The sequence below is a fragment of the Thunnus thynnus genome, chromosome 24 (genome assembly GCF_963924715.1).
Source record: "Thunnus thynnus chromosome 24, fThuThy2.1, whole genome shotgun sequence".
Lineage (NCBI taxonomy): Eukaryota > Metazoa > Chordata > Actinopteri > Scombriformes > Scombridae > Thunnus > Thunnus thynnus.
Genome location: NC_089540.1, coordinates 1,232,856 through 1,259,183, shown reverse-complemented (window position 1 = coordinate 1,259,183; position 26,328 = coordinate 1,232,856). Strand labels below are relative to the sequence as shown.

General features: G+C 39.3%; 1 protein-coding gene across 2 annotated transcripts in view; it reads right to left on the bottom strand.

The window, feature by feature from the left end:
* Positions 1-10,161: 10,161 nt before the first annotated feature.
* The window catches only part of anos1a (anosmin 1a), a 40,135-nt gene continuing 23,968 nt past the window's right edge, over positions 10,162-26,328 (bottom strand). Inside the window, exons 6-14 of one of the 2 annotated variants that reach the window (XM_067583339.1) lie at positions 25,311-25,440; positions 23,699-23,904; positions 21,248-21,374; positions 19,597-19,704; positions 17,976-18,064; positions 17,539-17,710; positions 16,182-16,408; positions 14,666-14,807; positions 10,162-13,705 (exon numbers count right to left, since the gene is read on the bottom strand). In XM_067583339.1, coding sequence (XP_067439440.1) covers positions 13,653-13,705; positions 14,666-14,807; positions 16,182-16,408; positions 17,539-17,710; positions 17,976-18,064; positions 19,597-19,704; positions 21,248-21,374; positions 23,699-23,904; positions 25,311-25,440 — 1,254 coding nt within the window. In that variant the 3' untranslated portion in view covers positions 10,162-13,652. The remainder of the gene's footprint in view (positions 13,706-14,665; positions 14,808-16,181; positions 16,409-17,538; positions 17,711-17,975; positions 18,065-19,596; positions 19,705-21,247; positions 21,375-23,698; positions 23,905-25,310; positions 25,441-26,328) is intronic. The other variant, XM_067583340.1, reaches the window with a different exon arrangement.

Sequence of the window (26,328 nt, the reverse complement as noted above, 5' to 3'; positions counted from 1 at the left end):
TTTCATGACTCCGATCTGTGCCAGTACATTTACTCAGTAGTGCACCCCAGATTATGGCAACACAGAATAGGTTACATGCAAAACATATGGTGGAATAATTCATGAAATATGATCCACCGTTAGAGTTTAATGCTGCCAGTGTGCAAGGAAGCAATGTGTTCTCTCTGTCATTTTAATTCAGGCAGTAATTCATCCATCTGTCCATTTTCTGTAGCCATTTATCCATTTCAGGGTTGCAGGAGACTGGGGCCTATCCCAACATGCACTGGGCCAGAGACAGGGTGCAGGGTGACACGTTGCCAGTAGTATGGGTGTAAGAATATAGAGGGGTGAGAGAAAAATCGACAGGGGTAGGTTTAAGGTATCATCGTTTGGGTTTTAATGACTACTTTGTCAAAGCTACTGGACTTTCTTCATCATGGTTACAATAACAGCACACTTATTATAGCCTGAATTTAAAGATTGAGACTAGAATGAGTATGAAATAACATAACTGACATAGTATTTCTAGACAGAAGTTGAAGCCAGAATCTAGCGGCCGTTGGTAGTATTGCACTTGGCTGGCAATTTTCTATGTTTTTCCTATTGTCAGCAAATCTTTGTTGTCCAAAAACTATTAAAAACATGGCAGTGAGTCACACCACTGCTCTGGGTGATATGTTCCTTCATCCATGAAGATGGTGGTTACCATAACTTGTTTAGAAACGGCTCAAAAGAGTAAAAATAGCGATAAGAGAGCAACCTGCCACTGTGCATGTGCAAAACGCTTTCAGTTTGCAGAGCTTTGCTAGCTTGTTGTGCTACATATCAATTTGTACATTTATAATGTGCAGTGGCGTCTGCAGTGCAAGACACCCCTTTAGTCTTTGGAACCATTTCTAAACAAGCTACAGTGACCTCTGTCTTCAGATACAAAGGAACATGTCACTCAGTGCAACAGTGTGGTTTATTGACCTGATTTTAGTAGTTTTTGGACAATGGAGCTCTAAGGCACAGAGGAATAAGATAGCAGGCCTTGGATAGACAAACAATACTTGTTAGTAGTAGTAGTAGAGTTCATTGTTTGTTTGGCTCCGAGCATGAAATTTATTGACATTAAGAAAAAATATAGAAAATCACCAGCCAAATTCTTTTTTTTTAATTGGTGAGGGGTGCATAAACACAGGACAGAGGTAGAGACATACAGTGAAAAAAATATAGAACTAGACAATATCCAACAAAACCAAAAAATAATAAATAAATAAATAAATAAGGAATGAAGGAATGAAGTTATTAAATTGAAAATCAATTCAGAGAGGGTAATAAGAGGGAGGTGAAAATAAGTAAATAGATTAAAGAGGAGAGACTGTTTTTAAAAAAGAAAAAAAATCAGGGTTGCTGCAGTGTTGGGCACCATCATTGGCCAAATTCATCAGCCAAATTCTTTAAGGTACTTCAGCCTCTACGTGGTAGATGCAGCTTGGGTAAAACCTGACGTTTTGTTGACCCATCCATGCAACCTGACATCCTTCTGTAGACTCAAAAGTCCAGCCATAATTACCATGGCTGCTAGAGGGCACTGTCACTTAAACTTGTCACTTGGATTTTGGACGGAGATACATGGATACTTCAGGTTAAGCATCAGTAAAACAATGGTGTGTTATAGTTCAGTACAATTTAGTAATTTTTGCCCAGAAATTCTGTGTGATAAGTGCCAGGGTTCATCAAAACAGTGGTAAATGTTATCTAATGACCATATGTGACATGAATGTACAGTAATTATAATTTATGAGAGGTGCTGGGGGCCCAAAATGCGTGGAGTCCCTTGTGCTCATGATCCACCTGATCCCCACCATAGAGAGAAAAAAATGTTGTATTTGGCAGTTTGAATCTGTCCTTTTCCATTTCATTTACATCAGTAAAATGTAACTGAAGTGTTAGCTGAAGTGAGCAGTTTTCCTCAGGATTCATGTGGTCAGTGTGTTTTACAAATAAGAACATGGTGCTAGCTCTCCTGTACAGCATAGCACTTTGGAACATTTTCAAAGGACAGCAACTGCAGTTGAAATCAGCCTGAGAAGGATCGATTTCAGAGTGAGTGTCCTATGTGAGGCCTCTTCCTTCTTTCTTAGTGCTGGATAGTGATTCTGTGGATCCCAAAGGACCATGAAGCCCTGTTGGATCAGCCACGGAACACAAATCAGCATTAGGAAAACTGCCAGACAGCACTTCTTCAAAGACCCCATCGTTTGGATCTTGGGGGATTACTGCACACAAGTGTGGTGTGCTGTTTGTGTGTGTGTGTGTGTGTGTGTGTGTGTGTGTGTGTGTGTACTTATGTGATTGCACTCCTCTTTGTATCTGCATCACACACTCCAACTATTTTTCACAGTCCATCTGCTTAACACTTCAGCCAGTGTGGAGGAAGCAGCTGATGAGGAGGATGGGAAATGAAGAATTGAGTGTCACAATTTATTTAACTTAGTGTCTCATCGGAGCTTTGGGTTTCTATGTGCAATGATGGTGAGATGGAGAGCCAACAAGAGCGTAAAAAAGAGAAAAACTTTGAATAAAATGCAACAAAATGTGTAATTAGGGTTTTTTTTAAGCCTTTAGATTATGCAATTTCTTTCATTTCCAGGGTTAAATAAGGTTTATTATTTAACCTGTAACCCTGAGGCATGTTGTCTCCTCAGCAAGGAGACCCAATAATGCTGTGGAATCAATAACCATCATCTAATGAATAGGCTACAACAACACTAGGCTGCATTTATTTGAGGGGGAATGCACAGATCAATGGATCCAAGGTTGTTATCAGCGCTGTGGCTCACTCTGCTGGCCAAGGACTTCCACAATGACCAAAGGCTGCTCAGACAGAGGAAAGCACAGCTCTTTGTCTTTGTTGTTCCAGCTCTGAACAAAAGCTGTTTCCCCCTCAGTGTCCCCTGGAGGACATGCAAATGAGGAGACGTTCGTCTCTGCAACCTCTGTGCTCTCTGGGTTTTCCAAAGCAGTGATGTATTGACGCGAGGTGAATGCACACTGACAGAGGTCAACATTCACTCACAGTGTGTTACCTTGAGCCCAAACACTGCTGCTGCCAATGCCTCTGGTTTCTATTAAACATCAGTGTATGCCTTATTATTAAGCCAGTGTATGCACTGTAAGAGAATGAGTCATTTCTCTATCTAACTTCTGATCTCAGTCTCTTTTCACCACTGATGGCTGAGTTAATCATCTCTGACAGTGTATTTGAAAAAAAAAAACAGGAGGGACAGATTGGAAGTTGTCATTTTTTTTGTCTATTTCTAGTTTCTAACTGGGAGTGGTTGATTCTCTCTTTGTGTTCAGAGGTTTGAAAACAGCATCTCATAGAACACTGAGGGGGAGGAATTTGGAATTTTCTTAAGTGCACAGTGAGAACAATTAAAGGGACATATTGTGCTTTTTGTGGTTTTCAGTTATGTATATACTGTTATGATGTTGGATATCTATGTTAAACATGGTAAAAATTCCAAAACTTGATGTTAACCTCTGTAGAAATGCTCGCTGCAAGTTAAAAGCCGGGGCTTCAACCTGCTCTGAACATTTGCAAGGTTTTTTCTACCTTGCTGATGATCTGAGGTCGGCTCATCGTGCATGCCCATAACCAGCCATAAACATTCTGTAGCCTTGATTGCTAAGGTTGTTGCTAAGGTTTTTCCATGTGTTGTTTGTCCACTCTCATATTTTGGGTTAGATTCCAGCTCGGAAATGTACAGATGTATTCGAGAAGTTGACATTTTGAGTAAATAATGAGAAAAAGTAGTGAAATCCTACCACTATAGTTTGTTTTATGATTTGCTTATGTAGCCTTCAGAGCAGCTGGAAGTCAGCTGCTCAGCTGGAAGTTCACTTGGTTGTACAGTCAGATGCTTCAATCCATTTAGAAAGACCACAGCCACACCTCAGCTTAACAGTAAAATATCTCTCTTACAACCTAAACTGTATGTACTAACACTTATAAGCCAATACAACCAAACATTCTCTCTTTAACATGCTTTAAACAATCAACTGGGCTCATTTTGTTTGAAATCCTAGTAAAACGACTCAATTATATATATTTAGATATAATTTACCCTTGTTGAATTTTAAAAAGGCAAAGGAAAATTGCAGGTGGTCATGGGAAGCTCGGGGTGCAGTCTGCGCCATTCACACTGACTCCATCCTCCATTCAGCCGTCATTGTCCTCCGAAGCAGACTGTCTTTACCAGGGTGACTAAAATCAGACATTGACCAGACTGTATTTTACAAAGACTCCATGAGATGAGTACAGGAAGGAAACATTTCCTCAATTTATTTTTTCATCGATTTTATTTCAGCACCGTAGCGTGTGGGTAAACATATCTGTGGTATGATGGTGCATCAGCAGAATTAAAGTAGGCACAACTTGGCAGCTTCTTTTCAATAACCAGAACAGCAGGCCAGTCTGGAGCATATCAACCCTGACAAGAGGAAGAGCCAAATGTTGGAGCACCCAACCAACATAGTTCAGCACAGCAGCAACAAAAGTCAACCCTGTCTGTCTTGTCAACATTCAAAGGCTATAAAGAGTAACTGGTCATTGTAATCATTTCTCCTCTCCATACTGGTTGTGAAGTGATCTCTTTTTACTGTGATATCGATGTCTCTGTCTGTGTAAAAAACTCTCAAGTTCAGCTGAAACTAATATGAGGTGTCAGTGGTCTGTGTTAGACAAATCAAGTGGCTATCTTTGTCCTGGCAGTCATGTGTAGGTGTTTTGATGTTTTGTCCTGGCATCAAACCTATGAATCCCTCCACCAAGACCCAGCAAGGGAACACTATCTGCCCAAAAAAAGTTTGGAACTTTGGAAGATACCAACTTAAATTTTCTATGATTACAGCAACAAATAACTCTTTAAATGTACATATGGCATGTGAGTGTTGGATTAAGACAGACTTGAAAAAAATCCAAACTTATCCATTAAATCTAATTCAGCTTCAGAGCAGATGATTATTTTACAGGCATGATAGTTACATACATCTACTGATGCACTTGGACACATCAGTAATAGTACCTGGGGTCATCAGGTAATTCGGGTCTTTCAATTTAAGACACCATCATCCAGGTGACCTGACCGGGAGTGATCAGTTCCTGGCCTATGTCCAGGAGACATTAGTCCATGGCTTTTCCCTCCTGATCCGCTGCCTCTGAATATCTGCTGATGGCTTTTCTTTTATGTGCACCAGTGATGCCCAGGAGGCTGTAGGCATTGCATAGCGATTTGCTCGCAAAGCCCCTACCCCCCACTTCAATGGGAATGCACCGTGTGTACCACCCCCGTCTGCGGCACTCTTCCAACAGTTCCACATACATCCTCCTTTTCCTTTCGCTGGCTTCCTCCATCTGCTCCTCCAAGGGCACTGTAAGCTGCAGCATGACCACCTGCTTAGATATTTTGAAGATAAGCTTGATTTCTGGTCTAAGGTCCACCCTCGTTGGCCAGTCAGTTCCAAGGAGGCCTGCTTGGGCTTTCATTTGGGCTGCTCTCACAAAGGTAATTCCGCATCTCGGTGGTCGGAGACACTTAATCTGGTAGATGTTACAGTAGATGGACTCTCCCTCCCCCAGTGCTTTAGGACAGCAGCCGAGGAAAGTGTTCCTCTTTTTTGGCACAAGGGACATGTTGGTGCTTCAACCTTGCCCCAACAGAAGAAGTAAGAAGCTGTGCAGAACATCATACACACACTGAATGAGAAATCTGATGAAGAGGGGTTCAGCCCGCCACAAGCCGGACCATGAAATCCATTGCCTGTTCCCATCTTGTCCATGTCCTTGTCCCCACCATCTGGCAGACACATAATGGTTGTGTATATTATCACTATCTGAAACACAAAACTCCTGAGGAACTGAACGGACAAAAAAAGAATCAGCAACCATGTATAAAACCACTATTTTGAGGTTAACCTTGCTGATTCTGTTGTTTTCGTTGCTCACAGTAGTAAACTGCAAGGAAATTTGGGGGCACTACAGATTTGGCAAGGTCTTTGCTCATAAATATTATATCATATAGTAGGAAAATCACAATTGCATTCTTTCTATATTGTATCTGAACGTGGTACTTTCTGAGTTTTGGTGCAATTAAACCAGGTTTACTTTGAGCAAATTGTTCTTAATCATCAGTGTCAGATGAGATTGTAATTAATTGTGGGGTTCACTCAAACCAAACAACACTTACTGAACTATCTTTTTTCCCTCTGTACTGTAGAGCCATTTTGAAGACAATAATACAGAATATAAAGCCATCTTTAAGGGTTTTGATGTACAGTAAAAGAGATCTACAGACTTCTGAAGGGTTTTTGCAACTGTTCTCAAAAACACTGCAGTTATATTACAGAGCTTGTCAGATTGAGACAGTAAAAATATGGTTATTATACCATAATGCTGCCTCTATAATCATACATTCAGTTTCTTATGTGAGTGTCATTATGCGGGGTAAATCATAGGTTCAGCTGCACCTGAATACAATGAGAAATATTGTCTGGCAGATGACACACACACACACACACACACACACACTTACCTCAGTGTGTGGAGTATATTGTGTGCAGAGAGACAGAGGAACCAGCAGATAAACAGGATGGGAGAGGACTTCACAGGGCAGGGCGCATTCCATCAAATTAAATTGGAAATAGCATTTCCATGCCAAGGTCTTCTTGCTCATTAAGAGCCAAGAATTCATTATCAAATCTCTATGTCCTCTCTGTCCTTGTAAACTGTTCACACCACTACTAAATAAGTAAAGACAGACACAGGACATTATTACCAAAGCAGCGCCTGCCTGTCATATAATCAATAAAATCATGATGTGTGGAGGGCTAAAACATTCCTCTGAGCATCACAAGTGCTGGAGCACCATTTTGGATATTGTTATCATTAATTATGGTTGTCCACATGATCACAAACCCCTAAATGAATGCCTGAGAGAGAAACGGGGAGATGCTTGCAGTGTGAGTGTCTCCAACAGATGTGTGCTATCAGATTAAAGTGCAGAGTCATAATCAAAAGAATGCATTTCTAACAAACATATAGACATAAAACATTTCCCGCTCGGCCCCATGCCGGCCTGGACGCAGCGGGGCTCCAACTCATTCCAATTCCTTTAAATGCACGTTTCACACGGCCCATTTCAAGGAGAAAATAACACATTGCCTTTGATGTTTAACACATCAAGAGTACAATTTTTTCTTCCTGAAAGAGTCCTCTCGACCAAGGCCAAGTTCTTGGAGTGTTCGGGGAGGGGAGGGGGCCACTTCTGAACACTCTGAGCTCACACCATGCATGAGATGTTGTGCAATATCCCACACTCAGTGGGATCTGCAGCCTCTCTAGAGCAAAATCATTTAAGAATGCAGAAAATTAAATGCACATTTCCCCAGAAGGTGACCCGGAAAGTTATAGCAAACAATGTTTAACACCCACAAATTTATGGATATTGTTTGTTGAATTCACATCAAGCTGCCACTTTCTGAGGAGTTAGTAATATGCTATTGTCACGGGAGAATGACTTTAGAGAGGCATGAGTAACACTTCTTATTGGTTAGGCTCTGGTGTCTTTTTAGGGGTGTGCTCTTCTACATATTGTTATCTATAAATCCAGATATATGTATTTTTAAATAAAAAAATAATTTTAAGTGAAAAGAATTTAAAATGAAAACAACATACAGGTACAAAGGTTTGTCCATGAAGAGTGCCTGGATGCATGGCTTCATAGAACCCTCAGCCACTGATCAAATGGTTCAATTTTCAATTTAGGTTTAAGCTGATTGTTAAGTTTAGGGACTTAAAGAAAATTAATTGATAAATGATATTTCATTTCTAACTTTCCTTCTGAGAGTTATTGAAATAAAAAAATCAAATGCCTACAGTAAAATACTCACTCAATAAAACTGCCTCTGTCCGTGCCATGAGTCATAAAAGTACATTTTGCTAAATGTAGAGGATAAAACCGCTCCCTCTGTATCAGAACTTTATTTTTCCCATTTCAGTGAACAAGTACATGATAAGACCAATATGTCAGTTTGAAGAAACACAGAATACACTGGATCAAATCTATCTCTACCAAAGCATGTCATTTTTTATAAGCCAACCTTGACTCCAGCCATCACTTTATTCTGCATCTTAACTACAGTAAAGTTACATGTGTCTGATAAAGTTAGCCTATAATATGATCCAAAGTAAGCATCACATGTTTTCCACTATGTTCTACCACTGTGGAGTGGAATCAAACATGTTCAGTGTGGCTGTTCCAATGTTTTTAATACCACAAGTCCATGAGGATCTGAGCACACACGCTTTCAGCTCATTGTTTATCTGTCCGGCTGCTTTACTGTTTTGGTTCACTCTCAGTGCTCTCATAGCATCGTTTTCGGCTGTAGTAGGCAGCTGTTTTCAGAGAAAAAGCTCCTACAACCCACTGTACACTACCTGCTCAGCACCAAACAGCAAACAGACACAGTTAGTGACTAGCTTTGGCACACCCACCTGGAAGAAACACAGGCCTTTAACTCTCCAGCATGAATCATACAGTTACTTTAGTAGGTCTTGGTTTGGAAAGTTAGATCAAAGGCATACAATTTTGTTGTTTGCAAAAAGTTTGGCTGTTGTGAATTTCAGTCAAAGTGCAATTTGGTGGCTATTCTATTAACATATTGAATCAGGATACTTAAATTCCTTCACTTTTTAGTTATTAATTGTGAATCAGTACCAACTCAATACTGTTAACATTATTTTGAGATATTGGTGGGTGAGTGTTACACTTTTTCTAAGTCAAGAAGAGAGTCAAGAGAGAATCAATGTCATATGCCTTGTAGGAGAAACTGTCTGAAAATGTGCGCCATTATCTCTGTATTCAAATGACATCATGTCTCCCCCTAATGTAGCCATTCAGAACAACTAAACACTTGATTTCTGACGTGGTCAGAGAACATGACATATGAACTAGTTCTGATTGGGCATAAACCAATATCTACGCCCTCCCAGCCTGATAAATGCCTGCATCTCTCAAACCCTCAGATCTCTCAGACTTGACAAAGCTCCTCCAGAGACATAGAGGACACTATACAACTGCCTTCACAGGCTGAGTAGAACTAACCACGACCAGCAAATTGATGTGTAAAATCCGTGAATTGCTCCTTTGAGAAAAATGCAGTCGATTGTCATTTTATTTCCTCTTATTTATTTATTCCTCCTTTTATTTCCTCCTCTACATTGTCATTTCTTTTACATTTCATCTATACTCTCACTGCAATATTTTTCCTATTCTTTTTTCTTCTGCAGTTGTCCTCTCTCAGTCCCTCCCTCCGCCTTGGTAAACATATTTAGGCTGGTCGGGGAAAAACCTTGAAATGGTCATAAATCCTTGGTAAAGATGTTTTTTTTTACGCTTGAGGCTCAGCTATTCTTTATCCAAATGGACTCCTTGCACAATGTGTCTGCGTATGTTCAGCTTCCTCCTGCAGAACCTCCATTCTCTGTCATGTTGCAGGCAAATATTTCAGATGATACTCCATCATGCAGATACACTACATCTGAGCTTCATTAACATACACGGAGCATTAGGAAGCCCAAACATAGCTGCTCTTGACAGGATGATATGTGGAACTGAGAACTTATATTCTTTATGTCTATGGGAGTAACAGAAAATGTTTTGTGTAGCAAGTGTGTTAACATATTAACATGTCTACCTGTGCAGCGACACACACAAGCACACATACACACACACACACACACACAACAATGAAAAAGACCATCAGAATGTGTATATGCATGGGAATGAGGCATGATGCAATCATTGCTGAGCATTGAGTTTCCCAGCTGTGTATGTGTGTGCAGTGTACACATTCTTATTACCACATGCTGTATCCCCCAGGGGTTCTTCAAACCTTTTGTTTGCGCACCAACTCAAGAATAATGGAGGTAGAATTAGAGTGCAGATCTTTGTTTTCTCATGGCTTTGCTTCTCCCCACAGGAATACAGGCTCTGTTACACCATCATTATAAATTCTCTGAATGGACAAAGGTCACTGACGGAAAAATCGCTGATGAGGGAGAGGAAAGAAAAAAGATCAAATAAAAAGTAGATTAAAAATGGCACGTGTGCAAAGTAGGCTGTACACATATTGACATGGAATTTATCTTTAGTTAAAAAACATCTTTGTACAGGGTCTCTGGTGGTTTACAAAAGGCTGAGAACACACACAGTACAGATGTTCTATGTTTACAGTCGACACTCGTCCAGACACAAATATAGCACAACTAATAAATACAGTCAAACATTATATACAGCATTTACAGAGTACAGAGGAACTACATGTCATTTACAACACAATACATCTCATCAGGGAATCAGTTGCAGGAAATAAGGTCAGGTCAGGTTTTTAAAATATACTGAAGGTACCACTCAATGACACTGACAACACTATGAACACTTGGGCGTTTGCATGCAATGCTATCAAAAGGAGTTGGAAATGATACAGCAGGGAATGAGGGCTGGGTATCAAACCTGCATTTTGACAACATAGTGAATTGTGTCAGCAGCATGACAAACTGAAGAGTACTAAAAGTCATTCTTAATCAAGTTTAATTGTTTGATCGGACTGAAATTAACATTTTCTTAATTTATACTATATTTTATTAAGGAAGACTTGTACAGCTAGTTATATCACAGAGTAATCCAACACTACATCACAAGGGGGAAAATGACTGCTGCTGTGCTGTGCTGCTGTGCTCACTCTATCTCCTGCAGTTCTGGAGTCTTTCCAACCAATCAGCTCACAGGATCTCATAGTATTGATTAGGAAAATGATGTTATCCTCTAGCCCAATGGACGTAATGCCATCTTCTCTGTTTTTACAAGTTTTGCCAATTATTGTCCCCGCTATATTAGTTATTGTCAACTCCTCAGTGTCTTCAGGGTGTGTCTCATCCTATCTTAAACATGCCACTATCCAGCCCATATTAAAGAAACCGAACTTAGATCCTGCTCTGCCAAAGAATTACAGGCCCATATCTAAACTCCCGTTCTTGTCAAAAAGATATATCAGGCACAGCACTGGACTGGATTTTATTTTATCTCATTGACAGAAGTTTTTCCGTCTCTATTGGGACTTTGTATCTGATTCCTCTCCACTGTTTTGTGGTGTCCCACAAGGTTCGGTTCTGGGGCCCCTGTTATTCTCTCTATATTTGCCACATTTGGGACAGATAATCAGCAGATTTGATGTTGCTTACTATCTTTATGCAGATGATATCCAACTCCACTTCTCCTTCAAACCTAGTGAGGCTTTCAGGCTATCCAGGCTCCTGGACTGTCTTAACACTATTAAAGACTGGATGGCAGGCAACTTTCTACAGCTCAATGCTGATAAGACAGAGATTCTGATTTTTGCCCCAGAAAAGGTTGCCCCTGTGATTATAAAAAGTATTGGACCTCTTTCCTCCGCTGCCCACTCCAACCTGCGCAATTTAGGGGTAATATTCGATCAATCCTAAAAGATGGCGCTGACCATAAACTGCAACTCTGGGCTTTAAACAGGCTCCAATGAAACCAACGGGTGACATCACACCTCACCACGTCCATCTGCATATACAGTCTATGCTTCAGACCCCCAAGAGCCCCCATTACCCTAGTGTGTCAAATGGTTGTTCATGAAAAGCAAAACAATTGTTTAGGAATTTGCACCACTAAAGTACAATATCAACTAGGGCTGGGCGATATAGCTGAAAAATTTATCATAATAAAATGTTTAATTTCAGTCAACACTGATAATTATTGATCATTTTTAATGACCTATTTTTTGACCAGGAGAAAAAAGGTTGATTAACCACTTTATTTTGAATTTAACCACGTTATGTCCTTTTTTATCAACAATTTCCTCACTGTCTGCACTCATTTTCTCACTCCATGCTGTGTCTGGTGCAACCAAACAACAGATCTATGAAATGACTGGCTGTTTGCGTTACTTGTAGCATGCTCCATTATCAAGAAAGGCTGTTTATGAGCCAGGGAGGGAGTACACTGGTGGTCTGTTCCTGCAACTGAGCATTACGTATTCTTTATGTGCTTTCACTGTGATTTGCATTTAATGCACTTAAGTGAAACAAACAATTTTCTTATTGCTATTGATGAAGTGTCTATCACTGGTACATATTGCTATCGTTTTTTTGCCCAGGCCTATTATCAACATAGTCTGTTTTCACACCAAGAACTTTTTCTAGGGGCCCAGACACTTTTCAGGAACTTAATTTGGTTCCTGGGCCCAAAAATTCTCTGCTCTGGAGATTATACTCTCTAATGGCCTGAGACCTATTCGGGTGGAGTTTGCAGTGTTGGATGTCACTGACTAGTCAAACACAAACCTCAGGCTGCTACAGAGACCACAAGTGAACACAGGGGCGACAGGAAGCGGTTCATCAGATACTCAAAGTGGACTTTTAGTTCCTGGTTTAGTTCCTGTGGCTCCTTAACTTCTGGCACTACTTGGTCAAAAAGGGTTCATAGTCACTTGGCCCTGTCTTGTAGTTTGTATTGTGCTCACATGGTGCATATTCCTAAATAAAGTAATGTTGAAGTCAATTGTCTTAATCTTACTGGTGGTCTTCCAGCATTGGAGTCCTGTGTTGATGGGAACTTGGAGGTGACCGAATACATACACAAAGCACAAAGGGTGGAATGGGGGCCAAACAACATTAATCTGACCATGTTGGTGATGCCACAGCAGGTGTTTTCTTTCTATAGCAGCTGGTGGAAAACACCTGCTTTGACACCACAGGTTTAGGTGTGGACAGCAATGAAAGCTGATAGAGAGAGCAGTCCAGCAGACGACACATGCTTTTTAAAGTCAAATTAGAACCTATGTGGACATTTTCTTCATATCAGTACCCACATTTAGGTTTTGTATTGATACCCTTATCAAAAAATTCTCAACAATACCCAGCCCTACAGTTAATGAAAATGGTATAGCTACTGTATCTACATGTTATTATGATGCACACCCACATATCACAAACAAGTGCTAAGATTCATCTCTCAGCTGGGAGTCAAAGGGAAGTACCACTTCTTTAACATGACTTGCATAAAACCGTACTGCTGTTTCAGAGTGGTTTTCTTTGTTGTTGGTCTATTACATCTAAGTGGCAGATTAACAGTAACACCTCTGAAAAGTAACTGTAAATCAATAAGACCATGGTAGATGATTGGCAGCCTCATAGTACTGGTATTATCATTCACTGTGCTCCAGTTGAATACTACAATATAGATACTTCTAGCTGTAGTATGGCTGGTTTTACTAAAAAAAAGGGTGGAAAATGACATAAAGCAGTCCAACAGTTATTGTGCCAAATCTGTCCTGGTGGCTCACCATTTAAAAACTAGTGTACATGCCAGTAGAGGCTGCCAATATTGTCAGTCATGGTCTCACTGATATCAAAATTCTACAGCCTGTGTAGCATTAACAGTAACAGCCTGGTCCACTGTAGGGTATTGCAGGGAAAGATTTAAATGGCCGCCAGTTGTGATGAAGAATTTGCCTTGATCATGAAGCTGGTGAAGCTTCATTGTCATCCTAAGTTTGGGAAACTTGGTTCATGCAGGCTGATTGGCTGTCTGGGCTCAGTGCCTCTCAATGATCGGCTGTTCATGGTGATGCTTCCTCAGCCTGGTCCCTGAATTAGAGGAGAGAAGACAATTATTAGTAAAAACTAATATCTGTTTCTATCTAACAAATTAATTTAGGTCTTCTAAAGTGTTCTACTCTAAAATCAAAGCACTTCTTTTTGAAAGTGTAGAAGAAACTTTAAAGGGGAAGATGACCAGAGCACTGGGCTTATTTTCATCATTTTAGAGCCAGCTTGCACATCTTGTTTCTGCCTGAAGATTAAAGGCTCTGACCACCCACACAGGTGTTTTCAATCATCCCAGCTGATTAGCTCTCAGCTCAGACTGAAGCTGAGCTAGGGTGCGTCTCAGTACTCACACTTGAAGTCTTGAGCACTTCAGTGCACATTCATGCACTGCAAGGTAGTAGCCAAGTGTGTCCCATGTCTGAAATATGCCAACACACACTACACTTAACTCACACTTGATGCACACTTCTCCTAATACCACTTCGGAGAGGTATTCCGAGTCAAGTGTATCCCATAATTCACCACGGTACATTGTGCAACGCCAGTCCAATTTGTTGGCGGTAGTGCAACAATGGTTGATTTTGGTCTTAGAACCAACAATAATCAATAGACAGGAAACAGCTGAAGTTTATCACATGTTGGAATTCAGCATGAATTATTAATGCCAAAACACCAAACAGTTAAAACAGAATCTGCACAGATGGTTATCAGATATATTTTTCATTAATTGTATTTATTCTCTCAGGTCATGCAGTCATCTGACTGTAACTGTGACTCCAGCAAATCATTTTAGCTTGATTACACCAGGTACAGTAGCCTGGCCAGTAGCCCTAGCCGATAAACTCTTCACACTCTTGCAGTCTTAGCGAGTACTTGGGCACCGTGACAGTTAAAGGAAATACGTCACAAAAGTAGCCACTTGACTACTTACAAATACTGCAAGAGGCCATGTGATTGCATATCAGGTCATTGCAAAAACATTAGTGAGTCAGTGCTTACTGTGCTTCAGGCTGCTCTGGTATCCAGGAGTCTGGAAGGTTCTGCTGGTTGCAGGACCTTCACCTTCTGCTGTGATGGCCTGGACCTCTAGCCTGTACAGACTGGCTGGGTGCAGGCCTGACACCACCAGAACATTGCCATCCTGCAAAGAGAGGACAAACACAGTGAGGAGGGGGAAGCACAAGACACTGTTTAAAATGCTCAAGGTGTGTGAAATTGTTGGGAGGCTTCAGACTAAACAGGTTAGAAAAGTGTTTGTCAGCCCAGTGAACTTTGAGATTTGACTACAGGGAAATGTCGAATCTGAATCTGCATTAAACTCACAGAAACATTGCACAGAGAACTTTACCAGAAACAGAAAAAAAGATTTATTTAGTACTTCTACTTATCCTGAATAAATTTTAAAAAAGGAAAGGAACTGAAAATGACACCAAAATGAAATGACAAAAAATACCCTAAAAAAACAACAAAAATATTTTAACCTTCATTATATGTGTCTTTTTTCAATGCCATTTTCATTTTAAAATTTCCCATTTTCAAGTTGCCATTAAATGGTATCCATGCATCATTTTAAAATCAATTTCCTTTTCTGTCTGTGTCCTCTTTTTAACATTTTATTTTGGCCTGTTTATCTGTAGCAGTAGAGTAATATATGTTATATAGTATATATATTAAATTTCCCACTTTTAAAATTTTGTTTCCTCTATGAAACTATCTTCCAACAATGCGCCTGCGGTTAGAAAGTAGTGAACTGCATTAAACTACAAATCAATATACCACAGTACCACTTTTACACTTCAGGGCTCTACCCAGGATTTCAGATATACTTAGGACTGTGAGTCCAAGTCCTCCTAATACACCCCACCCCCAACCCGCCCCTCCTCCAACAATGACAAGACACCCAAATAAACTCAAAAATATATAAAATATTTTATTTATTCAACTGATAGATTATAGATTTTGTAAATATTTCCTAGCATAAAAGTATAAATTCTGTTTCAAAGATCTCTCTAAAAGTCCTGAAATAAAATTCAGATGCCAAAATTATGAATCCTTTTTAATTTAATTTGGATGGTTTAAAAGTTGTCGATTTTTTCAATATATAAAATCTTTAATGGAAACCTGTTACATGATACTTTATTATACAGGTCTGTAATTTCCTAATAATTTTATTGGACATTTCCTGCAAAGAACTTTGTAATATGGCACTAATTATTGGGGAATTAGGAATTTTTTTGAAAGAAAAATTTAATTTAAACTCAAATAAATAAATAATTATATCATTATTGGAAATTTTATTTTCCACATGTGTTGAATTGTTTGTTTGCCACTCTTGGGGTTAGACTTGTATTTAACTGGGAATTAATTAATTGGAAGTGTACCAATTTTCCTCATAATAGCTGTGACCCCATCTCACCTGTAAAGTAATACCACTGGTGGGTTTACCTCAGTAAAGGAAACCTCAGCCAAAATGAATACTGTATATACGCTACTCAGTATTAGCTGCAGTACTAACCGGGGGTAAGATCTGGGACTGGGAGATGAGGCTGTGGGGCAGCTTGTTGTTGCTGTGGCGAGTGCTGGAGATGACCTCTGCCCAGGTCACCTGGTAGCCGGTCAGCTGCTGGTGAGGTGTGGCTGGGGATAAATCCCAGCTAAAGATGGCTGTCACGTTGCCTCCTCTGACCTCAAAGGACGCTGTCAGGTTGGCTGCCTTCACCAGGACCTTCTGCAGGGTCACTGCTGGAGGAAGCACAGCCAGGGGGTTAAACGAAGACAGGTGGTTGGATGGTTAACAAGTCCTATGACATACTCCTGGTGTGCATGGATGCTCATAGCAGGCCTGAGGCATGAGCAAACTGCCAAAAGGAGCATGAAAAAAAGACTAAACATGCTAATAGATTCTCAACTATTTTTGAATATTTTGCACTGTGGTTCAGCACATTTTTTATATTGTAAAGTTCATTTGCAGTACATACATTCAACATATTATATGGCATTTGTGGTTGTTTTCTAGTTTGTCTTGTATTCTGGTTTATTTATTCTGGTTTGAGTTGTTATTTCTAAACCACATTCTTAATGCAACAAGTTTTCTCTATTAAAATAACCCATTTTAATACTTGAGGACATTATTAATACTTCCGTCTAACATTTTTATAAGTGACCTGTTTTAAGACCATACAAATTCCTGATATCTCTAACTTGAAATCATCACTGAGTAGGTTTACATGCACAAAATATTCTGTTTTTTGCCCTTATTCCGAAAAAGACAATATTCCTAATAGGCTGCTTGCATGGCTAATGAAAATGAATATTCCACTAATATTCCTGTTTACATGCACTCTCCTCTCCTCTGTCTGCCTTCCTGTTCCAGTATATGTCATTTTGCCTGCACAGGGGTAAACGGGCAAGAGGCCATGTGTCGCAAACTGCGGTAAAAACCCCAATTGAGATGCATTTTCTGAATGTACTGTATGCATGTCCAAAGAACGCTCCTAAAACCAGAATAATATCAGCATATCCCACGTGTCAATCGGAAAATGCTACATTCGGAATAAGGCCTAAATCGGAATACGCTGTTTACATTACCTGTATATACCTGTCTATTCGGAATAACAGTAGAATATTAGTGTGAATGTAAACATACTCATTGAGGGGCTGACTTGAATGTTTTGTTTTTTGTTTTTTTTATTTTTTTCTACCATGTCATGAACTCAACATTAAACCAGTCCAGGGAGAGCTGCATCAAAAACTAAAATTGAATTTGAAACTTTTATTTAAAAAAATAAATAATAATGATAAATATAATAATGCTAATGTGTAATAATTAATACTAATACTAATGCGCCTCATATTGCTAACACAAGTCTCACCTGTGTCTCCAGGACAGGTGATGGGTTTCAGACTCTTGGCCTGGATGGCAGCACAGGACGGAGTGAAGAAGCTGGTGCTCTCTGCCAGTGGACGACTCTTCTTGCTGACTGGCTGCAGAAGGACTTTATACTTGCAAGAGAAGAGCAAGCCCTGCAGGCTGACAAAGCTCTCCTAGAATCAGACAAAGACAAAATTGTTATGTAAAAATGGAGTGCATCTTGTAGAGAATTTGGCATCTTATTTTGTATTGGGGCCATGTAGTCAAAAACATACTAATCAATAGAATAAAAACTACTGAGAAAATTAGGATAAACTTTGTCTTGTGCAAACTTGTAATACATCATTCCAATATGGGCACTGGAAATAAATGAAAGATCCTTTTACTTTTTAGCTCATGTTAATGTGCAGCTTGTTTTACTTCAGAAGGTTACTGTACCTGTGTTACTGTCTTTTCTGTAGGTCTGGTCTGGTTGTGTCCACAATACTCTGGTCCCCACTGGATTCTGTAGAATTCAACTGAAGGATCTATAAAAGCAAATTTGCTCATTACTGTGCTGCAGAGGCAGGAGTCCAGCACACTTGGAAATATGCTTGAGTCTTGTCTATAGGCTTAAATATACTTCATGTAGGCAAACGTGGACGGGGGGTGCTCAGAGACATTTGTTTTTTGGTTCTCAGAATGTTCTAGGTTAACATTCTCTAAAAACATTCTCAAAATATTTGGTGACAATCTCTTAAAAATGTTTAGTGATAACATTGTTAGAACATTATGTCCAAATGTTCCTTAACCGTTTTAACCTGGAAGTTTGTTTTTTGATTTTCAGATTGTTCTAGGATTACTTTCTCTAAAAACATCCCAAAAATGTTTAATGATAACATTATTAGAACATTGTGCCCTAACATTCTCAAAACATCCTCAGAAGAGCATTGAGTCATTTTACCTTATAGGAACATTGTTTGAAATGACAAACATTTTTAGAATGCTTTTAGAGAACGTTATCCTAGAATATTCTGAGAACCAAAAAAAACTTCCCGTTGAAAACATTTTAAGGAACATTTGGGTATAATATTCTAACAATGTTATCAATAAACATTGTGAGGATATTTTTAGAGAATATTAACCTAGAACGTTCCAGGAACCAAAAGAAAACTTCCCGCTGAAAATATTAAACATGTAACATTCTCATAACAAAAAACTTCTAGCTGAGATGCCTTGTTGACACTTGGGAGGTATACATCTACTCCTCTGCAAGTCTCTGTGAACTACAGTTACCCATAACACCCTTCTTTAAGTAGGTTCACAGAGACATTTATGTGTATCTGTGGAGAAGCATATCCGCAGCTTTACCCGGATGAGAAGTTCCATATCAGTTACACCATACTACACAGAGAAACTTCTTGGACATGTTGGTCCATCAAAAGAGCAAAATCCTCCAACAAATCCAAAGCGGTCTTATTTCCACATTAAGCATTACACTAAAGCTCACTGTGTGTTCAGACAGAACACAAGGCAAATTTTAGCGGCGTGTACAAAGTCAACGGAAAGATTTGTGTGCACTGGATACACAGAGATGGTATCAGTCTTGTCTGCAAAAAGACAGCAAAAGTACATATTTCCCAAAATATTGAATATTTCTTTTCTAATTTGACATTATTGCAGTCGAGGTCAAGCGTGTATTCAGTTGTTCTGTCTGAAGTTTGATCCTTTTCGTTTTTTTGAACTCTAGGTAAACCTGTGTCCATTTTTATAAAGTCATTTCATGCGGTCAAACATTTTCCAACCTACAGAAAGGGAATGGAGTCTTGGCTTAGAACATTCTGCCCAGTGCAAACATGTCTCTGCTGAACAGACAAACTAACAACCGCAGTATGTCAGACTGAGTGTCTAACCAGCTCACTACATGTTCATACGTGTAATCTACATCTCACTGTGTCATCCTTAAACAAAGTGTCTTTGTAGTGATGCATAATTACAGATGATCAGACTCTGAAAGCTTCGTATTGTTTATAGAACTGACAGGTAGGTGCTTTACACTGTCATCAGCTTCTGTACATACCTGTGCTGCTCTGCCAGTAAACATGAACCCGAAGCTGTCCGTCCTGGTAGAATGGCGTCCCCACATCAAGTATGTCACCTGAAGGGTTTCGTGGTGCGGTGTTGGTGGCTTGAGAATAGAAAAAAAAAGTTTCTAATTAGGAGGTACGGTCTTGACCTGCTCTATGTGAAAAGTGCCTTGAGATGACTTCTGTTGTGATATGGCGCTATATAAATAAAGATTGATTGATTGATTGATTGATTGATTGATGATTGATTGATTGATTGAGGGAACTGTATCAACACATAGTTAAAGGGGAAATATCTTTTCACCATGCAGGAATGCCTTCTTTTGGCATATTTCTGGACAACGCTGGTCAGTAAAGTCATTGGGACAAACTTGAGTGTAAAACCATCAAGGGGAGGATGGATTACAAGGAACTGTCTCTATGTCTTGACAGGCTCCATTCATTTGGCAATATGTGCTTGTGAGCATTGTTTTCAACTGGTTCTCTTGTTTGAATTTGCACCGCCTCCCGTCTGCCAATCAAATCAATGCACATTGCTCTAAGCAACCTGAGTCTGCCATTCCTGCGACCAGCTGACCACATCAAGGCGGGTGGCCATGTCGTCGGACAAGAACGTCTTTCAGTGCTGGAAATTCAACAAGGTTTCTAGTAATCTGTAACCTTTTACATTTCAAAAGTAACCTTCCCAACACTGCTGATATTATAGACTTTTACTTAAGTAGGATTTTTTAATGCAGGATGTGCAAAGTAAATGTCATGGAAATCTGTACATGGATTTAATACAGATTTATTTATTTAATACAGAGTACAAATGGCCATTTTGCCCAAATAGATGTACTAGAGGGAAGGTAACAGGGTACGATTTGCTCTTTGGAGACCATGAATATCAACAGGGAGCATGTATATCAACAGAAACTTTCATTCAGTCTGCCCTGCAGTTCTTAAGATACTTAGCTCTGAACCAAAATGTTGGAAAACAAGATGAAAGGTTTTTGCAAACCTTGTGCCCCATATACAGATTTATACTGAATATTAATATTCTAACATACTGTATGTGAATGTAAATGTTGCATACATCTATATGATGTTCACTTTAAGTTGCTTAACAGCTTTTTTTGATCTCAGTGAGAACTTTGCAAGTAGAGAAGTGGGCACCAACAAAACACATTTTATAACAATGCTTTCACAAAGATTCACTCATGTAATTGTTAAGAACATGCATTTCTTTTTTCCTTTTTCAGAATGTCAGCCTGTCATTATTTTGAAAGGAACACCTTGACATTTTGAATCAAAGTTGGAGATTTCACTTCATCACACTGATAAGTTTGTGAGTGTGGAATGTTGAGGTTGTGTCTGAGTGGAGTGAAGCTCTGAGATACAGACGATCAAAGATTTAACATCCCAACAGGCGAAAGGTATTTTAGATATTTAAGCCCCACAGGTAAAATATCACTATAAAAGTATGAAATAAAATTCAAAGGTCTTAAAAATGCATTTCTGAAATCAAAAGGAACATTTAACCACATCAACATGCCATCTTAAAGAAACAGAAATCTTTTATCCACACTAGGACAAGGTTATCAAGCTGAAATTCTAAATGCCAGAGTCTCCTTTTAGAAAAATGGATAATAGCTGTTAACATACCGCGCTGTGTGGTAAAGTGGAGGACTGCTCGTGGTCCTTTCAGCTGAGTTTGTCCCCAGTATGAAACAGCCTGGACTTCCACACTGTAGTTTCTGTTAGACCGCATGCTGTCCAGCTCCACCTGACTCTGCACACACACACACACACACACACACACACACACACACAGATGACCAGATACGTAAATACACAGAGGAAAGCTGAAACGAGTAGATGTGTATGTTCACCCTCAAAATTATTGTTCTCATCAATATTTGTTTGCCTCTTTGCATTTTTATTTCTCTTGTGGCCATGTGCCCTCGTTCTTTGTCACATCTCAGAGGTTGAACATGCTGCCGTGTGTCAACAGCTGCGTCAAGAAGAATTATCATGACATTTACCCAAATAAAATGACTGACAAATTAGATTTTTCAACATTTTGGTAAAATTGTTTAATGTTAGTTACAGTCAAGGAGAACAATAAGATTGTGAGTTATTGTTGCTCTGTTACTATTTGTGTTTAAATGATGGTGTAACTGCTCTGTTGGCCCAGGCCCACTTATTTTTTACGTCTTAAACATACAAATTTTAAGACAAATGACAAAACCTTTCTATTATTTTCTCTAACTAACACAGACCTATGACAAACCTATTACTGCTTATCATATTTGCTGAAAATTCTTGACAAAAAGCAGCCTTCTCTAATCTTATAGGACCTTTATTAATTCACATTTGGGATTTTTACAGTTGTTTTTAACATATCTCGATGTTTCCAACACAGACATGAGATCATGTATAGTGACACAACTTTGGGATTACACTCGTTAATTTTTTTTTAAAAAGTTTAATTACTTTAAGGTGGAATGACACCAAAAGCACTACGCTGCAGTGCAGTGCTATGTTGCACAATATCCATCACATCCTGAGCACTCTTTTTGGCTGGGGGCCACACACCCACTGCCCAAAGGTTGATGCCCAGAAACATCCCAAACACAGCAAAATAATAAATACAGGCAGAGGACAGAGTCTCTGCAGATACAGACATCCTCACACACTTCTAGTGGCTCATCAGTGATGATTGAGAGGAATTACTTTTGTATGAGTCTACACATTGTTTTTCTGCCTTTAAGGAGCCCTTCCAGACATGTATTAAGACATATAAAAATACTCTGCTTGGAATAATAATGTGTGTCTGACATAGTTTTTCCACAAAAAATTATAATTACCACATTAAAATCCTCAAAATACTACTCCTTCTCCCTCATTAAAAATTCATAATCTATGAATATGCAAATGTATTTCATTTCAGAAGTTTTCCTGCTGGACACAAAATGTCTCCTACTTCACTGTAAAGTCCATTCTCAGTGTATATCCTTACGGTTTCCACATCACACTTGTGTAAATTGAATATTTGAACGAGGATTGGCTCCAAATTAGTTGTAATGACACAAATCTTGCTCATAGACCCACATCTAAAAATCTGATTATGAATGATCACAGAGAAACTTTCCACTTTCAGCAGATGAATGTGAAAACAAACTCTGCACTGTACTTCTGCAAACATTCAACTGTAGGAACAAGAAGTAAAAACATGTTTTTCAGTGGAGGGTGACTTTAAATATCACATTTGTATTTCCTTCGCTTTGAGTGGACTATGTTCTTCATGGTTTCTTCAGCCTCTATTTCAACCTCAGTAGCTGAAAACTTCACATCTTGTTTTGCACTCAGTTGCTTTTCAAACATGAAAAGCTTAGGCTCTTAAACAGCCCAGCCTCGGGTCTTAATAGCAGCAGTGAATTCAAATATATAAGTTCAACTGCAGCCATACCATTAACATCATCTGAAAATTAAAAGATACAACAATGCAAGGTTTTGCAGCCCTAACAGTATTTGCGGCAGCCTTATTAAATCTGAGCCCGGGTGTTTGATTCGGTCCATTATTTGAAGCACCAGTGTGTAAGATTTAGGGGGATGTATTGGCAGAAATATTGTCATAAATATGTTTAAATTAGTGTATAATCACCTGAAAATAAGAATCATTGTGTTTTCATTACCTTAGAATGAGCCCTTTATATCTACATAGAAAGCGGGTCCCCTTCCATGAAGTCCGCCATGTTGCACCGCCATGTTTCTACAGTAGCCCAGAATAGACAAATCAAACACTGGCTCTAGAGAGGACCTTTAGCGTTTCTCATGAGTTTCACAGCCACCATAGTTTCTCTTACACGCTTGGAAGGGGAGGGTGAGGGGAGGGGTATTTATTTGGTTGCAATCTGCAACCTCACCACTAGATGCCACTAAATCCTACACACTGGTCCTTTAATTCATTTGCTTGGTCAGACATCTGAAGGATTCACTTGTTACAGAATATAATTTAAGCAAGTCATGTGTAGCCCAGTCTGTATCTGCCACATTCATACTGTTAGAAGATGTAAGCTAACAGGACTGTATCCTGTATCTGTCAGTCCTCACCTCTCTGACTGTCTTCTTCCTCTTGGTCAGGGATGAAGCCGAGGGCTGTCCGACTGCGGTCCAGCTCCAGCTGACCTTGTAGTGGTGGACGGGAACATCCAGGTCGGCAAGGATGCTCCACTGGAGCTGGGCTGACACCGCCCTGCCAGGGCCGAAGGTCATGTTGGTCACTCTCAGCTCATTGGGAGCGGGGGGACTAGAGGGGTCTGAGGGTGGAGGGATGTTGTAAATATTCACCATGTGGAGTAACAAAGCACTGAGACAATGTAATATTACAAACTGATGCTGCATTCAAGTCATGTTGGAAAACTTGCAAGAAACCACCATTTTAATGAAAAAATAGTCCAGGCAATAATAAAGTTATATCTACCATCTTCCCTATATGACAGTTATTCCATTAAACCCTCTGAGTCTAGACACACACTTTTTCTTTCTTTGTTCAATTGATGAAGTTTCCTAAAACTGGGTTTTACAAATAAATACAGCTCCTTGCTTTTCTGAGATTAAATAAAAAATCCCTTCAAGGTAGAAATTTTGCATAATTGTCTGCAAATGAATGCAGTCACTCATGCATACAGCAACACACAGTGTGACACTTGACTGAACATCTTTTGCTCTGAGCTCTCTGCTGATCCACTTGTATGTGTTGATGCTTGTATACTGTATTTCATTCAGCCTCTAGCCTGTGATTGGTTGTCCAGTTCATGTTTCAATCACCATCAAGCTACATTTTTTATTTTTTATTGTGTTCATTTGTTTAAGTGTTTGATGATTCTACACAGTGATGAAGAGAACTCAGTGCACTGCAAATACATTTAATACAAGCAAATTAAGAAACACATATGACCGCACATGTGGCATAAAGAAAGTGAAAATACAGAAAACACATACAAATACAGTATAGAAACACTACAGGATTGCATGAGTGTAATATTGGAGGTATGTGCTGTACACCTAGCGTCAGCCTTTTGATTACTAGTGTTTTCTGCATTTGATCAAATATGATAAATTTGCATTTCTGTATGCAGCATACAGAAATGTTTGTAAATGTATGTAAATCTTCATTTGCCTGTTTTGTCTGTTGCATTTGTGTTGGCCCCTCTGAGCCACTGTAACTTTGGCATCTTGTTAAATTTCAACTAATTTCTAGTTTCTAAACTTCCATGCTGCAGCGCCGGGAGTGATTTTTTTTTTTAAATCTGTCAAAATAAGAGGGGGAAATTAGAATTTCACACTTTCTGTCAGTACAGAATATGTTGATTAACCTGACCCCAGAGAACTAGAATTAAGGATCATTTAAATGCTGTTTCAATTGGTCGGTGGGCCCAGGACCATCTATTATGCTGACATTTTCATTTAAAAAATTTGACGAAAGCTTTCTTTTCTTGTTGAGTAGTAAAATGCACCTTATTCATACTGTGGATGTTTTAAACACTCAGGGCAGAAAACAATGGCAATACATCCACCATGACTGTAACACATAAGACCTAAGACAAACCTATTACTGAATCAGTTATCACATTTTCCTAAAGGATCTTTACCACTGTACATTTTGGATTTTTAAGGGTTTATGTTCCTCATTATTGTAGTAACAAAAGACCAGGCGTCTGACCTCTGCTGGAGTGGATGTGTCGGCTGGGTGTGGTGAAACCTCTGGTCCCGTGGGTGTTGACAGCTGCCACTCTGAACTGGTACCAGCGGCCTGGTCGGACGTCAGACAGTCTGGCTCCCTGCTCCGTGGTCTATCGTCAATCATGTGGAGTGTTGGATTAAAAAAAAACAGGGAGGAAGACACAACATGACCTGTCTGATTTCTGAAAACTATGTTGATGTGTGAGAATGAATGTGTGACCACAGTAACTTTTACAGGCTACTTTTCTAAAGATCTTTGTCCAAACTGAAATGCCTGACTGGTTGGCATGAACAAAACTTTGTTTTCATTCAGCCGTATTTGAGATTTAATCATTGTTTCTTACATATTTCTCTGTTTCTGTTATCAGACAACTGAACAAGTTTAAAATAGTGTTTGATCACGTCTCATAAATACTGTCTGTTAACCAGGTGAACAGTAATTCCTGTGCTGCTGCACTGAAACATGACAGTAATAAAATCACTATTTTATGGTACTGTGTAATCACCTATTTGGATTTGAAGCAATAGAAAGTTGTCTTCCTAACGTTACTGCCACAAAAGCCCCCATCCAGGCTTATGTCACTGTTTTCAGATGTATCCAGATTAGAGAGTGTTTTTGAAAAAGCTAACTTTTGGGGCATGAATTGTCAGTTCAGTGTGGACAGACAGCCAAAACTATATAAAACAGCAGCGTCAGACATGGGACATTTAAGAATAATGGGTTGAACTTGCATTTGGCAGCAGTGTCAGTCATATATCTTCATCATACTGAGATATTTAATAGAAGAAAGACATTGTTAATGTTAATTTGAACACTAAATCCCTCAGTTTACCTGAAAAAATAACCAAAGTTAGTGATTCATACACTCACCAAGCACTTTATTAAGAACACATGTACAGTCTGATGTGACCCAATACAAAAGCTCTGCCATAAATTCTACTTTTACAGAGTTTATGCATTTTCAGTTTTTGTTGACATTGTCAGAAAGGTGATAATT